The sequence below is a fragment of the Arachis ipaensis genome, chromosome B02 (genome assembly GCF_000816755.2).
Source record: "Arachis ipaensis cultivar K30076 chromosome B02, Araip1.1, whole genome shotgun sequence".
Classification (NCBI taxonomy): Eukaryota; Viridiplantae; Streptophyta; class Magnoliopsida; order Fabales; family Fabaceae; genus Arachis; species Arachis ipaensis.
Window position 1 is genome coordinate 75,655,939 of NC_029786.2, and position 15,885 is coordinate 75,671,823.

The 15,885-nt window shown below is 37.3% G+C and overlaps 1 protein-coding gene across 1 annotated transcript; it reads right to left on the reverse strand.

The window, feature by feature from the left end:
* LOC107627368 lies at nucleotides 698-3,103 on the reverse strand. Its single transcript, XM_016330207.1, has 4 exons — nucleotides 2,726-3,103; nucleotides 2,224-2,647; nucleotides 1,853-2,100; nucleotides 698-910 (listed from the first exon to the last, which is right to left on the reverse strand). The coding sequence occupies exons 1-4, from the start codon at nucleotides 3,101-3,103 to the stop codon at nucleotides 698-700; spliced, it is 1,263 nt and encodes a 420-aa protein (XP_016185693.1).

Below are 15,885 nucleotides of genomic sequence, written 5' to 3' on the forward strand. Positions count from 1 at the left end.
AAACCACCTAACTAACTCTCTCTCTCTCATTTTTCGAAAATATCTCTCCCCTTTTTCAAAATTTCTTTTTAATTTATTAATTATTTTAATTTTTAAAACATAATTTTCGAAAATTACTAACACTTTTTCAAAAAAACCATTTTCAAAAACCACTAACTCCTTTTCAAAAAATAATTTTCGAAAATTTCCTCCTTCTCTCTCATTCTATTCTATTTATTCATACATATCCTAACATCTCATCTCACATCTCTTCCATTCGTACAGTTGCATTTCTTCCTTTACATCACATCCTTTATCTCCCCCTCTTCTTCTACTTACAAAAGGATCCCTATACTGTGGTATAAAGGATCTCTATTCTCAGAGTCTGCATGGAATGCAAGCTGCATCCAACAGTACTCAAGAGGCATCTTCTGAAGAAGAAGCCTATGATCCTGAGAACCCTGCAATAGCAGAGGTAAATTACTTAGGTGAACCTTATGGAAACACCTATAACGCAACATGGAGAAATCATCCAAATTTCTCATGGAAGGATCAAAAGCCTCAACAAGGCTTTAATAATGGTGGAAGAAACAGGTTTAGCAATAGCAAACCTTTTTCAAGTACACTTGCTGGTTAGTTGAACGGAGTTGTGTCCACACATAGTAAAGAGCCATAATAATGATTCCATACAATAACAAAGAGTACTACATTAATGTGATCACAATTTCGTCCACCAATAAGCAATAATATAAGGATCCTTACCTTCGCACTGAGCCAGCGCTGCTCCTACCGCATGGTTAGATGCGTCGCACATGATCTCGAACGGCCTACTCCAGTCAGGCTCTTTCACAATAGGAGCTTGAGTCAAGGCAATCTTCAATTTTTCAAATGCTTCCATGCAGTCTTCACTCAAGTCAAACTCTACGTCTTTCTACAGCAGACAGGAAAGGGGTAGTGCAACCTTACTGAAGTCCTTGATAAACCGTCGGTAGAAACCTGCATGACCAAGAAAAGAACGGACTTCCCTCATAGAGGAGGGGTAAGGTAAACCAGAAATAATATCAACCTTTGCAGGATTAACAGATATACCAGTATTAGAAACAACATGGCCTAGAACAATACCTTGCTTTACCATAAAATGACATTTTTCAAAATTAAGCACAAAGTTTGTACTAGCACATCTTTCTAATACTCTAGCAAAATTATCCAAACAAAGATCGAAAGAATCACCATAGACACTAAAGTCATCCATAAATACTTTCATACAATGCTCAAGAAGATCCGAGAAGATACTCATCATGCACCTTTGAAACGTAGCCGGTGCATTACATAAACCAAAAGGCATTCTTTTATATGCATACATTCCAAAGGGGCATGTGAAAGTTGTTTTCTCCTGATCTTCTGGAGCAATATGGATCTAAAAATAACTAGTATAACCATCTAAAAAGCAATAGTGTGATTTACCTGACAGGCGATCAAGCATTTAATCGATGAAAGATAATGGATAGTGATCCTTGCGAGTGGCCAAGTTCAAGCGCCTGTAGTCGATGCACACTCTCCAGGAATTCTGCACCCTTGTAGCCATGAGTTCCCCATTCTCATTCTTCACTATTGTGATGTCGGACTTTTTTGGAATCACTTGTACTGGACTAACCCACTCACTATCCGAGATTGGATAGATAATGTCGGCCTCAAGCAGTCGGGTCACTTCCTTCTTCACAACTTCCAGAATTGTGGGGTTCAACCGCCTTTGAGGTTGACGGATAGGCTTGGCTCCCTTCTCTAGAAAAATGTGGTGCTCACAAACTTAAGGGATTATACCTACTATGTCTGCCAAACTCCACCCAATGGCTTTCTTGTTTCTTCTTAGTACATTAAGCAGTCGCTCCTCTTGTTGGAAAGTAAGTTCCTTTGCAATAATCACCGGGAGCTTTTGATTGTCTTCAAGATAAGCATACTTGAGGTGAGGTGGAAGGGGTTTTAACTCCATAGTCAGCTCATGGTTTGGCACTTGATTATCTGGAACCATTGGAGGTGGCAAGGTATCTTCAATATACTCAGGGAGCTTCCCCACACTTGCACCTTGAACCGTGTTCTTCTTCTCAACTATCTCTTGGTGAACTTCAGCCACAGTCTCATCAATAATATCACACTAGAAGAACGAGTGGTCTTCCGGTGGATGCTTCATAGCTTCATCAAGGTTGAAACTCACTGCTCTTCCATCAATCTCAAAAGAATATGTACCTGAGAAGGCATCCAATTTAAACCGAGAGGTCTTCAAGAACGGCCTTCCAAGTAAGATAGATGATGGTCTTCCTGAGTCATTAGGGGGCATCTCTAGAATATAGAGATTAATAGGAAAAATCAATTCCTTAATGCTCACCAAGACGTCTTCCGCAATGCCAACTACTGAGATTATGCTTTTATCTGCCAACACAAAACCGGCTGCCGACCTTCTCAACAGTGGAAGCTTCAAAGCATCATAAACAGATAATGGCATAATGTTAACACAGGCACCTAGGTCACACGTGCAATCAACAAACTGTACACCACCTATAGTGCACGTAACTATACAAGGACCGGGATCACCATATTTCTCTGGTATAGCACCCATCAAAGCAGAAATCGAGCTACCCAAAGGAATAGTTTCTAAATCATGGGTCTTTTCCTTATTCATGCACAAATCCTTTAGAAACTTAGCATACTTAGGAACTTGACGAATAGCATCAAAAAGGGGAATAGTTACCTCAACCTTTTTGAAGATATCTACCATCTTGGGATCTAGCTCCACTTGCTTTTTAGTCCTCCTAGCTAGGTGTGGAAAAGGAATGGAAATGGCCTCTTTCAAAACATTGTCTTCTTTAGATACTCCATCCCTTGGTTGAGCAACTTCTTCTTCAACCGCCTCTTGTACCTTATCCTCGTCTTTCACATCTTCTACCTCAACAACATCTTCATCTTGAGTGGCTTGTGTTGAGCTTGGCTCCTCGGGACTCCTCTCATGCAATGTAGTGTCAGACTTCAAAGTGATGGCATTGATTCCACCCTTGGGGTTAGGTAAAGGTTGAGAGAGAAGTGCACTAGAGATTGAAGATTGAGTATTGGAGGTAGAGGGTGGGTCCATACGGGATAGAAGAGCTTGGATGGTAGAGGTAAGACCAGTGATGCTAGAGGCAACTGTTGCTTAAAGCTCTTTTTGTCATTGCATAAGAGAGCGAATAATCTCATCTTGGATGGAGGAAGAAGGGAGGTATGTAATTTGGGAAACTTGTGGTTGGTTGAGTTGAAGTGCTTGAGCTTTCCTTTGGTGAGGTGGTTGGTATCTTTGGCCTTGGTTTTGCTGTTGGTACGGAGGGTTTTGTTGATACCGGTTTTGTTGGTAGTTATTATTCCACCTTTGATTCCCACCATTTTCTCTGCCTCCTTGGTTATAATTTTCTCTCCATCCCTGGTTGGGATTGTCTTACCAACCTTGATTGTAGTTACCACCTTGATTATAGTTACTGCCTTGTTGATAGTACCCTTGATTCGAACGGTTGTAATAAGTATTGGTAGCCGCCAAGGTGTTGTCCTCTTGGAGTTGTGGACATTCATCAGTATAGTGAGAATAGCAAGCGCAAATTTCACATACTCTCTGAGGGACTAACTATTGACATTGTTGTTGTGGAGGGGGTGGAGGCTGTTGTTGATTGAGTTGGAGTTGCTTGAGTATATTGATCATCTCTCCCAAAGTTTTGGTGAGAACGGCAATCTCACTACTAGAAAAAACTTTTGCAATAACCTTGGAATGATTATTCCTTTGCCTTGCATGTTGGGTAGACCCGGCTAAATCGGTGATAAGCTGCCACCCTTCCGTCGTCGTCTTGTACTTTGTCAAAGAGCCATTACTTGCAACATCCTAAAGGGTCTTGTCTTGAGGTTTCATGCCTTGGTAGAAGTAGCTAATTAACACCAATAGGTCAATCATGTGATGGGGACACGAATCTAGGAGATTCCTAAAGCGTTTCCAATACTCATACAGAGTCTCTGATTCACCTTGAAAGACGCAAGAAATTTCCTTCCTCAGTCTATATTTGACCTCTGATGGAAAGAACTTGTCCAAGAATTCCCATCTAAGGAAATTCCAATTAGTTACAACAGCTTCAGGTTGAGTGTAGAACCACTCCTTTGCTTTTTCGTCGAGAAAATGGAAGGCATATAACCAAACGGCAACCTCATCCGCACCATGCCGCCTAGTAGTTGAACAAGTTGTTTGAAAGTCTCTAAGGTGCTTGATAAACCACTATTTTATGGTTTATTTTGTATTAAATTGAGTGAATTTTATCCATTATTCTCACACTTATTCATATAATTCGCATGTTTTACATTTTCCTTCCTGATTTTGTGCTATGATTGAAAACATGCTTCTTTGGCCTTAAATTTGCTAATTTTAATCCTCTCTTATTACCATTCGATGCTGTGATATGTTTCTTAAGTGTTTTCAGGGTTTATAGGACAGAAATGGCCTAGAGGATAGAAAGGAAGCATGCAAAAGTGGAAGGAACACAAGAAATTAAGTATTTCAGAATATGGTAGCGACGCGAACGCGTGGCGGACGCATACGCAAGTCCAGTGACGCATACGCGTGGCTGACGCGTACGCGTGACAGAGCGTCGCGTGCTGCAATTAATAGAAAACGCTGGGGGTGATTTTTGAGCTGTTTTTGACCCAATTTTAGGCCCGAAAATACTTATTAGAGGCTGCAGAGTGAAGCTGGAAGGGGGGATTCAAAAACTTTTCATTCATACACTTTAGTGTTTAGATGTAGAATTCTAGAGAGAGAGGTTCTCTCCTGTATCTAAGTTTTAGGATTTTTAGTCTTGTTCCTTCTCAAATTCAGATTTCTGCCTTACTTTAATTTAGTTTTCTTCTACTTTTATTTGTTTTAGTACTTTGGTTTATCTACTTTTATCATTGATTCCTTTATGTTACCAATTTAGTTTATGAATTCTTCTTGTTTCCTTTAATCCATATTAATGCAAGTTATGTTTTCATGTTTACGATTGCTTCTTTCTTCATTTGTTATTATTGATTCCTTGCAATTTTTGGTCTTAGATTTACATTCTCTTATTACTTTTCTATGCTTTTATTTTGTGCCTTCCAAGTGTTTGATAAAATGCTTGGGTGGATTTTAATTTAGATTTTTATGTTCTTAACTTGGATTGATCAATTAGAGACTCTTAAGTTATCAAAACTCTTTTGTTGAATCGTAATTGAAGATTGCCAATTAGCTTGAACTTCACTAAATCTAGTCTCTCATTATGAGTTGACTAGGATTTGTGAACTCAAGTTGATTGTATGCACTTGACCTTCCTCCATTGGTTAGAGGTTAACTAAGTGAGGGCAATTCATATTTACCATCACAATTGACGATGATAATGAGGATAGGACTTCTAATTCTCTTTTCTTGCTAAGAGCTTTCTTTTAGTTATTAGTTTATTTTATTGTCATTTTACTTTCTCGTTTCTTATTACAAAACCCAAAAAGATACTTTCCCATAGCCAATAATAACCATACTTCCCTGCAATTCCTTGAGAGACGACCCGAGGTTTGAATACTTTGGTTAATTTTATTGGGTTTGTATTTGTGACAAACAATTTAAACATTGACCGAGGATAATTTGTTGGTTTAGAACTATACTTGCAATGCGACATTTTTGTGAAATCTTTACCAACAATTTTCCTCTGTTAGGGCTCTTGAGCGGGTAAACCATAGAATTTAGGAAGTAGATTGATCAATGCGGTCTTCAGTTCAAAATCAGTAGTCAAATTCTGATGACGCGCTTGAAATGGTTGAAGAGTAAAATATGGAGCTCCCGCTTCCTTGAGAGTGATCCTTCTAGGAGCAGCAATAGTATCTGCACCTAAATCAACAGAACAGATGTCAATGGATTTAGTAGGAGAGGAGTTAGTTTCTTCCTCAAATGACGCTTCAGACTCAACCTCGGATAAGATTGGTGAATTCGGTGAAACCCCTTCACCACCCTCGGAGACTATCCGACACCGAGCTCACCTAATATGTGAGATAGTTTTTTTAATTTCAGGATCAAATGCGGCTAGGCTCGGATCCGGTAATGAACGCGTCATTCAATAAAAGAAACATAGAGCTCATGGCAACAAAATATACTAAGAAAAATAAATAACAAATACTACTAATAAACAAAAAACACACAAATAAAAGATGCAATTATGTAAATATAAATATATTTATAGCAATCAATAACTTAACACACCTACGCAACTCCTCGGCAACAGCGCCAAAAATTGATAGGAGGAAAAATGCCGGTTAAGAATTTCTGAAAAGAATTTTCCAAAATGGCATTGCAAGTATAGCCTTAACCGACGAAATTTCTACTAACAATTTAGAATGTGTCACAATTAATAATAAATAACCGGGAGTAGAATCCCGGGTCGTTTCCCTAAGAGTTGACACAAGATGCAAATTATTGGTTAAGATTTTTCTGAATAATTTTTGAAATTGAGATCGGAAAAATAAATAGCTCGGAATTAAAGCAATGAATAACTAACAAGAGGTGATAAGTATTCAAAATAAAAGGCCTTGGTTAGGGGAGAGAATTGGAGTTTCTATCCTTGTTGTCTTTTCCAAGTATAATAGTAAGGGTTCATTACTCCCACTTAGTTATCCTCTAACAATTGAAGGAAAGTCAAGTGGGCGTCACTAACTCTAGCTCACAAGTCCTAGTCACTTCATAGGGAAGGACTAGAGTTGGTGAGAATTAAGCTAGCCAGCAATTTTCAATTACAGATTAATACTTGAGTATCACAACTCAAGAGTTTCTAATTACTCAACCCCCAACCAAGTTGGGAGCTTTACTCCATTAACATGAATGCCATTTTCATAAACACATAATAGCTATAAAAATCTGAAACGTTTCCAACGGCTCGGAAATTATTTTAGTTTTGCTAAACTAGAATTCAAAGAATACTTTAAAACTTTTCTAAAATGTCAAAAAATGTGATTTGTCATTTGAAATCCAAATTCTTTCAAAGTCACTAAAACTCCTCCAAGTAAAAATCTTTAAGTCAAATTAAAAAAAAACATAAATCTCTTCTGAATGACTTGCACCCAAAAACATAATATTTTTCTTAGAAAACAAGGCTAAGTCATAACTCTCTTTTCAATAATTCTTTTCAAAACATAATTTTATCACTTTCATAAATAATTCAGGTAAAGATAATAAAAGTCTTAAATTCACAATTCTCCAAGTAAAATAGTAAAGGCCTTAAATTCATAATTTTTCTAATAGCATTTCAAATAACGACTCGGATTTTATAGAAATTTTGGCAGCATCTCCGCTAAAACTTGGACTCTGCCACCCTTTTCGGGTCCCAACCAAACCATTCCACCACCCTCTTCAATGGGTTCAAAACCAAATCAGTCCAAAGTCAATCTGAATCTAAAAGTGTATACTATTTTCATATTTCAAGAAAACCGATTCAAACTCAAATTAATTTCCAACGGATTAAACTCGATTTCAAAACTTTAAAGAAACAACTTTAAAGAAACGCTTCAAGAACCGTCCGTTTCGCAAAACCAAACAATAATCCAGTCAAACAAACATTCATATCCATCCAAGACAACCAAACAATACATAAGACTTATACAATCACTAAAGGTACATTTCTCACACCAGTATCCATGTATAATAATTCCAAAATCATAAAGTTTAGTTCTCTAAAAATCCCCTACCTCGATAAGTCGAACCCGTGACCCAAACGCATCACAGAAAATATTTCCTCTCGGCCCGCGGTTAGCGGAATCCGCAACCTCAGTCTCGAACTATTTTCGCAGCAACCACAACAACTTAAAAGCGACATGCAACGCTCAGAACTCCACCCTACGGTTCCAAAACCTTTAACAACCCATAACAGAAACCTTATACGCTAGCAAAGAAGGTTTCTGATCAGAGATACCTACTTCAACAGGAAAGAACTGAGCCGAACAGCAGAATGAATCAGGATAGAAGCGACAGCAGCGGGATTGGCGGCTCTGATAGTGGCGCATGACGAAAAAACTTGCAGTGATCATATATCCTGACACAGACAACCTCAGTAACCACTCTCACAGTAAAAACCAACTTAACAGACAAAGAAGTTAAAGCAAGGTTAGAGCTTACCACACAGACACAGGCTTCAGTGGCGGTCTCAGGCGGCAGCAGCAGCAGCGTGGAACTCCAGCGACACAGCAACAAGCATAAACAACGGCGGACAGATCGGTGAGGGCGGCCTCCTTCCAACAGTGGCGGCAGGACGCGAACGGCCATCCTCTCCTCGTGGATTCTCTCCTCCGCTTCACCCATGGACGGCGGTAATGCTGGCTCCCTTCGGCGATGACGACGGCACAGACAACAGCAGTCAGAGGCGGCGAGCTTCAGCCGCGATGAGGAACGGTGGAACGGTGTCGTTCTTCTTCTCATCTGGCTCCCTCCTCCACGTCACACCAGCGGCGATGGTGGCGAGCGGCGAGTAGCTTGGCGGCGATGGCGAGGCCCACCAGCGCTAGCTCGTCCCTCTCTTCCTCTCCTTCTTCTCCGTTTCTCTCCTCTCCTCTGCGTGTGGTGTGCGTGTGTTTACTGTGTGTGCTTATGTTTGTGTGTGTGTGTTGGTGAGGTGGGTGTCATCATGTGAGATGAGGGGTGAGGAGTGCAGCTAGGGTTTCACTTGGGGTAAAGGAAAAAATTGTGATTTAATTAGGGTTAGGGTTTGTGTATGGAATTGAGAATTTGGGAGTTTAATTTGAAACTAATTGAATCTTTAAAATTATTTTAAAATATTATTTGTTGTATAAAAATACTATTTGGTTTGGAACCAAATACTCTAATTGAAATTATAAGATAATAGGATTAATTTCTTTTATTTCTAAAACTTAAAGTATTAAATCATAAAAACATCAATTAGTTGAAATAAGTCATATAAAAACTCTTATTATTTTATAACTACTAACTTTATAATTTAAATACAGAAAATAACTTAATAATTGTAAAATTAGATAAAATCTTAATTTAAATAGCCTAATCTCATTATTTTTGGATTTCTAAAACTTTAAATTGTAAATAAAAAAGTAATCCATAATTATAGAGTTTGAAAGAAAACCTTAATTTATTTCAAATCTAATTAATCAAAATTGCCTTTAATTATCTTTAATAAAAATAGTTTCTAAAATTAATCCTGTAAATAAATATATAATTTGAAATTAATTCATAGTAAGACTTTTCAAAAATTATGGGCTTTACAACGGTAGTAGTGTCAGGTTCAATGAACGACAGCGATACTTCTCTTCCCCCTTCAACTCGCGCGTCTCTCTCTCTCTTTCTCTTCGTGGCCAGCGACGGTGACGGAGGCACGAATAGCGACAGCAACTACTCCACTCTTCTCCACGGGCAACGGCGACGAGGCTGGTTGAACGGCGCTGCAGCTTAGTGACGGCGACGCGGTGGCATCTCGCGAGGATGACGATGGCAGCAGCTCCTTATGGTGGTCGCCCTTCTCCTCCCCTTGGCGACGCCAAAGGCGACAGTGAGCCCAGTGCCGCCGGCGTGGCTCCCTCTCCTTCTTCTTCTTTGTTCTCTTCTCCGTTCCCTCACTCTTCTCTTTTCTTTTTCTTTTTTGTGCGTGGATAATCGGGATGTTGACGGCAGTGTGTGTGAGGGAGTGGGTGAGGTGAGTGTGTGTGTGTGTTAAGGTTAAGGTTAGGGTTAGGAGTAGTGTAAATTAGGATTCTAATCATACATACATATATATAATTACACATGTTTTCTTTCCATTCAATAACCATGACACCTAACCCTTTCTTATCACATTAATCATCATCATCTAGCTTCTTTGCATTTCATTTTCTTGTAAGGTGAGAAAATAGTGACCGAGAGTGAGAGAGAAAATTGTGGAACCCTTATACCTTTCTACTTCAATTTCTTTAAATCCGTAACTCCAATAAAAAATCTAATCTGGTAAAAGTGTTCGTATCTTCCTCCTTTACACGTTGACATTATTTTTGTTCGGTGGAAACTGATAGTGACGTAGCTCAATTCCTTTAAATTCGTAACTCTAATAAAAAATTTAATCCAGTAAAAGTGTTCGTATCTTTCTCCTCTACACGTTGACATTATTTTTGTTCGGTGAAAACTGATGGTGACGTAGCTTCCCTTTCCCTTGAGTTCAGCCAACTGGAGTTCTAGGAGGCACAGACGATTTCAGACGTTTTCTTCTTCGGCAGCTCGGTCATAAATCTTCTCCAGAGATTCGAGTATTTTGATTTCGTACGGAGATAGTGGATAAAGCTGTGGTTGCAGCTGCCGCTGGGTGTGAGGCGAGAGAAAAGGGTTTTTTTGAGGCGTTTAGTTTATGGGTTCGACAATCGAGATAGGGGGTTTCGTTTTTAAAATTACAAGTTTTTAATTTAAGGATGCCAAAAAGCTTATTGAGTAATTGTAAATAATTTATACGTATTTTGTGTGTCTAATTGATGAGAATTGGTTGTAATTGTAAGTGTTGGTCATTTTTGGTGTTGCTTGTTAAATTCCAATGTGGTTTGAGTTTATGAATTGGGTTTGAATTGAGACTGTGTTTGATGCTGGAATTTATGGTTATGGAAGTGGATGGTAACTAATTTTGGTATTAGTATGATGGTGAATAGGTGCTGATGAAAGGCTGGTAAAAATACACAAGAAGGTAATTTTGGTTAGTATTAAATGTTAAACGAGTATGGTTGGAGGGATTTGTAAAGTCTAAATGAAGAAATGAATTTCCTTTAATTTTCAAAAGCAAAAGATTTGAAACGGGCTAATTTTATTGAAATAGAAAGAGGCTTAGTTTTAAAGAAAATGATTTGATTCTATTTGATATTTTGAACGATGTGAATATTGAAAACGATTTATTACTTGAAAATGTTTTGAAAAGGGTTTGAAAGATAATTAATGGAATCTCTGCCACAAGAGAGCAGAGAATAAAGATTAGAGAATATATTAACCAAAAGGATATCTGCCACAGGAGAGCAGAGAACAAAGATTAAAGGAATATATTAATTAATGAAATGAGTGCCACAGGAGAGCAGATGTGACATTGTTTGGGCCTTAGTGCCAAATGTATAGTGGGGACGCCCACACACTGAGAATTGTTTTACAGATGTACGCTTATTGATTTGAAAAGTCACACTGTATGCAGCCTAGCCGTATGACTTATAAGCACACTGTATGCATCTGAAAAGCCATATCTGGGACTCGTGCCCAGGTAATGTCGGGAGCGGGTAGGCAACCGACATATGAGCTCATGGCCTGCATTAGGAATAGACATGCATCATGTTGTTTGCACATTTGTATTTAGTTGTGTTTGTTTGTATTACTTCTCTGTGATTGTGCTGTTTGACTTGTTTGTATGTTGGTTTGAATCCCTTACTTGTGCTGTTAGTTCACGGATATATTGAGGTGAGATGTTGTGGTTGAAAAATGATTATGTGGCTGAGAGATGGTTAGTACGACTAATTTCGTGATTCAAATCTGTTTTGCGTTTAGATATTTAGAGAAAAGTAATTATTTATCTAAAGTAGAAATAAAAGTATTTTTAAAGGTTTAACAAAATAGTTTTAATAAGTAAGTTAATTATTTGCATTAAATTCATTACTTTTACGGCATTCCCATTCCCTACTGAGAAAGTGTGGTTTGTTCTCACCCCAAAATCTTCCACCTTTTCAGTGACAGGTTCGAAGATTTAGTATGAAGCTGCGGACGACTAGTAGATTTATTTGTGATACCTGTTGTTTTTATAGAGTTCCCTCATCCTTGTTGCTTTAGCTTTTATTTTGTCCAGATGGATGGATATTGTCTTCAAGTTTTATATTGAATTCATTTGTATAGTATTTATTATTATTAATAATTGTGTGATTTTTTTTAATTACTAAAAATAATTTTTCTGGTATTTTCTTATAAACTAAAACGCGATATCACCGTAAAGGCTCAATATTAAATAGATAATAAAGGAAATCAGGTTCGTAACGCCTTACTTTTGGTACGATCATGACGTGCTAAAAGTTAGGGTGTTACATTATGGTATCAGAGCAGTTCGTTCCCGTTAGAGCCTTGGAAATGGACTGACTATGCTTCATTGCATACTCTGAGTGTCTGTCATGCTTAGTGACTTGTTCTGATAACAAGAATTTAGATTTGATATGCATGACTATCTGATGATTAACGCTGTTAGTCTACCAATGCATACCTCATGGTATTAGGTCTGGCCAACCTAATACTAATGATTTATGTTTATGGGAATACTAATAGGTTTTCATGGACGAATAGAGCTAATAGGCGATGCGAATCGTGGGTTTTTGGAACGTTATGAGTTAGTTTCTTGATGCTACTCGGTTACGTATCTATTCTTTCATGGTTTGCCTTGAAGTTCTAGTTCGACATTTCTTTCCTGAAAAGAGTTAACTTATTATTCTCCAACCCTGTTTTCTTGTTCATATGCTTTCTCATTTGATCCTAACTGCATATGTTTTCTTAAATTTCTTGTGTATCAGTCTTGTATTGTTTAAACTTCTCTTCTTGACTTATATATTCTTCGATGTAATTTTGGACTTGTTTAATGAATTAAAGTCAATCGTTGAAATCTTTGTGAACCTTGTCCGAGTTGCTTGTCCTTTCTCTGAGGTCTTGTATCTTTTGAGTGACTTGAGATTCATTTTGGTGTCTCGTGTGACCGTTACACATAGCAAGTGGTGTGTTAGTTCTTTAGGATGCATTCGTGAACACGAAAGGTGGAGCTTGTAAGCGTGCGACGTCACAGGATGTTTTGAGATTTTGAGTCACGTGAAGAAGTTTGCGGAAGTTAGATTTTTGAACAGTAATGGGTCGCAAAGTATATGATGAGGTTGAGAAATTCACGAATAATCTGTTTGTTAAAGTACATTTTGGAGTGGCGAATATACCTCAGGTTGAAGTTTAGAATTGAAGCCCTAAAGTTGGTGTGAGATTAGATTAGTGTGTGGACGTTAAGCACATCATTTTAATCCCATGCATGTTTTATAACATTTCATTATCTTTCCTTACCATCACATGATTGAACCATGTTATCTTTTGCATCGAACATGTCTTGTTACTTTTGCTTTGCAACCACATTTCTACCCTTGTTATGCCATATGACCATCAAAGTATTTGAAAGTTGTATATATGTATATATGCTGAGATATATTTACTTCTTCCTTAAATATGTTTAAAAAGTGAAGTGGTATCAAATATCTTTCGTTTTGTATGAATTTTCGAGGGCGAAAGTTTTTGTAAGGTGGGCGGGATATAACACCCCGAATTTTTAAAAAAATAAAAATAAAAATAATGATTTATTATTTTATTTAAAAAAAATAAGAGAAAGAAAATTATTATTATTATTATTGTTATTATTAAGAACTAAATAAGGCTTTTATATATATATATATGAACGAAGCTTAGAGGGATTCAAAGAAGTTAAAGCCAAACGTGGCTTGCTAATCATACATACATATATATAATTACACATGTTTTCTTTCCATTCAATAACCATGACACCTAACCCTTTCTTATCACATTAATCATCATCATCTAGCTTCTTTGGATTTCATTTTCTTGCACGGTGAGAAGATAGTGACCGAGAGTGAGAGAGAAAACCGTGGAACTCTTATACCTTTCTACTTCAATTCCTTTAAATCCGTAACTCCAATAAAAAATCTAATTCGGTAAAAATGTTCGTATCTTTCTCCTCTATACGTTGATGTTATTTTTGTTCGGTGAAAATTGATGGTGACGTAGCTTCTCTTTTTCTTGAGTTCGGCCAACTGGAGTTCTAGGAGGCACAGACGATTTCAGACGTTTTCTTCTTCGGCAGCTCGGTCAGAAAGCTTCTCCGGAGCTTCGAGTATTTTGATTTCGTACGGAGATAGTGAATAAAGCTGTGGTTGCGGCTGCCGCTGGATGTGAGGCGAGAGAAAAGGGTTTCTTTGAGGCGTTTAGTTTATGGGTTCGACAATCGAGGTAGGGGTTTGGTTTTTAAAATTACAAGTTTTTAATTTAAGGATGCCAAAAAGTTTATTGAGTAATTGCAAATAATTTATACGTGTTTTGTGTGTCTAATTGATGAGAATTGGTTGTAATTGTGAGTGTTGGTCAATTTGGTGTTGCTTGTTAAATTGCAATGTGGTTTGAGTTTATGAATTGGGTTTGAATTGGGACTATGTTTGATGCTGGAATTTATGGTTATGGAAGTGGATGGTAACTGATTTTGGTATTAGTATCATGGTGAATAGGTGCTGATGAAGGGCTGGTAAAAATACGCAAGAAGGTGATTTTGGTTAGTATTAAATGTTAAACGAGTATGGTCGGAGGGATTTGTAAAGTCTGAATGAAGAAATGAATTTCCTTTAATTTTCAAAAGCAAAAAATTTGAAACAGGCTAATTTTATTGAAATAGAAAGAGGCTTAGTTTTAAAGAAAATGATTTGATTCTATTTGATATTTTGAACGATGTGAATATTGAAAACGATTTATTACTTGAAATATTTTGAAAAGGGTTTGAAAGATAATTAATGGAATCTCTGCCACAAGAGAGTAGAGAATAAAAATTAGAGAATATATTAACCAAAAGAATATCTACCACAGGAGAGCAGAGAACAAAGATTAAAGGAATATATTAATTAATGAAATGACTGCCACAGGAGAGCAGATGTGACATTGTTTGGGCCTTAGTGCCAAATGTATAGTGGGGACGCCCACACACTGAGAACTGTTTTCCAAATGTACGCTTATTGATTTGAAAAGTCACACTGTATGCGGCCTAGCCGTACGACTTAAAGTCACACTGTATGCGGCCTAGCCATACGACTTATAAGCACACTGTATGCATCTAGAAAGCCATATCTGGGACTCGTGCCCAGGTAATGTCGGGAGCGGGTAGGCAACCAACACATAAGCTCATGGCCTGCATTAGGAATAGACATGCATCATGTTGTTTGCACATTTGTATTTAGTTGTGTTTGCTTGTATTACTTCTCTGTGATTGTGCTGTTTGACTTGTTTGTATGTTGGTTTGAATCTCTTACTTATGCTGTTAGTTCACGGATATATTGAGGTGAGATATTGTGGCTGAAAAATGATTATGTAGCTGAGAGATGGTTAGTATGACTAATTTCGTGATTCAAATCTATTTTGCGTTTAGATATTTAGAGAAAAGTAATTATTTATCTAAAGTAGAAATAAAAGTATTTTTAAAGGTTTAACAAAATAGTTTTATTAAGTAAGTTAATTATTTGCATTAAATTCATTACTTTTACGGCATTCTCATTCCTTACTGAGAACGTGTGGTTTGTTCTCACCCCAAAATCTTCCACCCTTTCAGTGACAGGTTCGAAGATTTAGTATGAAGCTGCGGATGACTAGTAGATTTACTTGTGATATGTGTTGTTTTTATAGAGTTCTCTCATCCTTGTTGCTTTAGCTTTTATTTTGTCCAGATGGATGGATATTGTCTTCAAGTTTTATATTGAATTCATTTGTATAGTATTTATTATTATTAATAATTGTGTGGTTTTTTTTATTACTAAAAATAATTTTTCTTGTATTTTCTTATAAACTGAAATGCGATATCACCGTAAAGGCTCAATATTAAATAGATAATAAAGAAAATCAGGTCCGTAACGCCTTACTTTTGGTACAATCATGACGTGCTAAAAGTTAGGGTGTTACAAGGTGGACTTTTTAAGTTTAGCAGTTTTAAATTTTCAGCCATCCCAATTTTTTTAGCGGGTTACGCGAGTTGGCCTGACAGATTTTAGTCTATTTACCACCGCTATATACACACACTAGCAGTAGATCCGCCCCACATATACACG

Coding starts and splice junctions, on each gene's coding strand:
- LOC107627368 (XM_016330207.1), bottom strand. CDS start 3,103: ATGGACCCACCCTCTACCTCCAATACTCAATCTTCAATCTCTAGTGCA. Junction 2,648..2,725: donor ATATCTTCAAAAAGGTTGAG/GTAACTATTCCC, acceptor TGCATGAATAAG/GAAAAGACCCATGATTTAGA. Junction 911..1,852: donor AAGAGGAGCGACTGCTTAAT/GTACTAAGAAGA, acceptor TGTCTGCTGTAG/AAAGACGTAGAGTTTGACTT.